General features: G+C 42.0%; 1 protein-coding gene across 1 annotated transcript in view; it reads left to right on the top strand.

Annotated features, from left to right (window-relative positions):
* Nucleotides 1–317, top strand: part of LOC119585109 (beta-secretase 1-like) — a 12,940-nt gene that overhangs the window by 4,593 nt on the left and 8,030 nt on the right. The window contains exon 2 of the mRNA XM_037933737.1: nt 53–263. Within this exon, the coding sequence (XP_037789665.1) occupies nt 69–263 (195 nt within the window). The 5' untranslated portion in view covers nt 53–68. The remainder of the gene's footprint in view (nt 1–52; nt 264–317) is intronic.

Here is a 317-nt window from a genome sequence, read left to right on the forward strand (position 1 = left end):
TGTTATATAAAGATTTATATCACTATGTACACTTACAGCGATTTCTTTCCAGACCTGTTTTAAATGAGATGACGTCGGGCATCCAGTGTTTACTCCCAACCTTGAGTTTGGTTTCACTTTTACTATGCCTCCGAACCCATTTTGTGTTCAGTCACCCACCGGTCACAACCCGTCCTCCTGACGCAGCTCAACCATGGAATCTGCATGGGATTCCTGGTGATGGTTATTACACTGAAGTGGAAATTGGGACTCCACCACAGAAGGTATCCCAAGGATCTTTTTTTATAATATATGATCTACTGTAAAATAGTGTGCCT

The sequence above is a fragment of the Penaeus monodon genome, chromosome 19, assembly GCF_015228065.2.
Source record: "Penaeus monodon isolate SGIC_2016 chromosome 19, NSTDA_Pmon_1, whole genome shotgun sequence".
NCBI classification, from domain to species: domain Eukaryota; kingdom Metazoa; phylum Arthropoda; class Malacostraca; order Decapoda; family Penaeidae; genus Penaeus; species Penaeus monodon.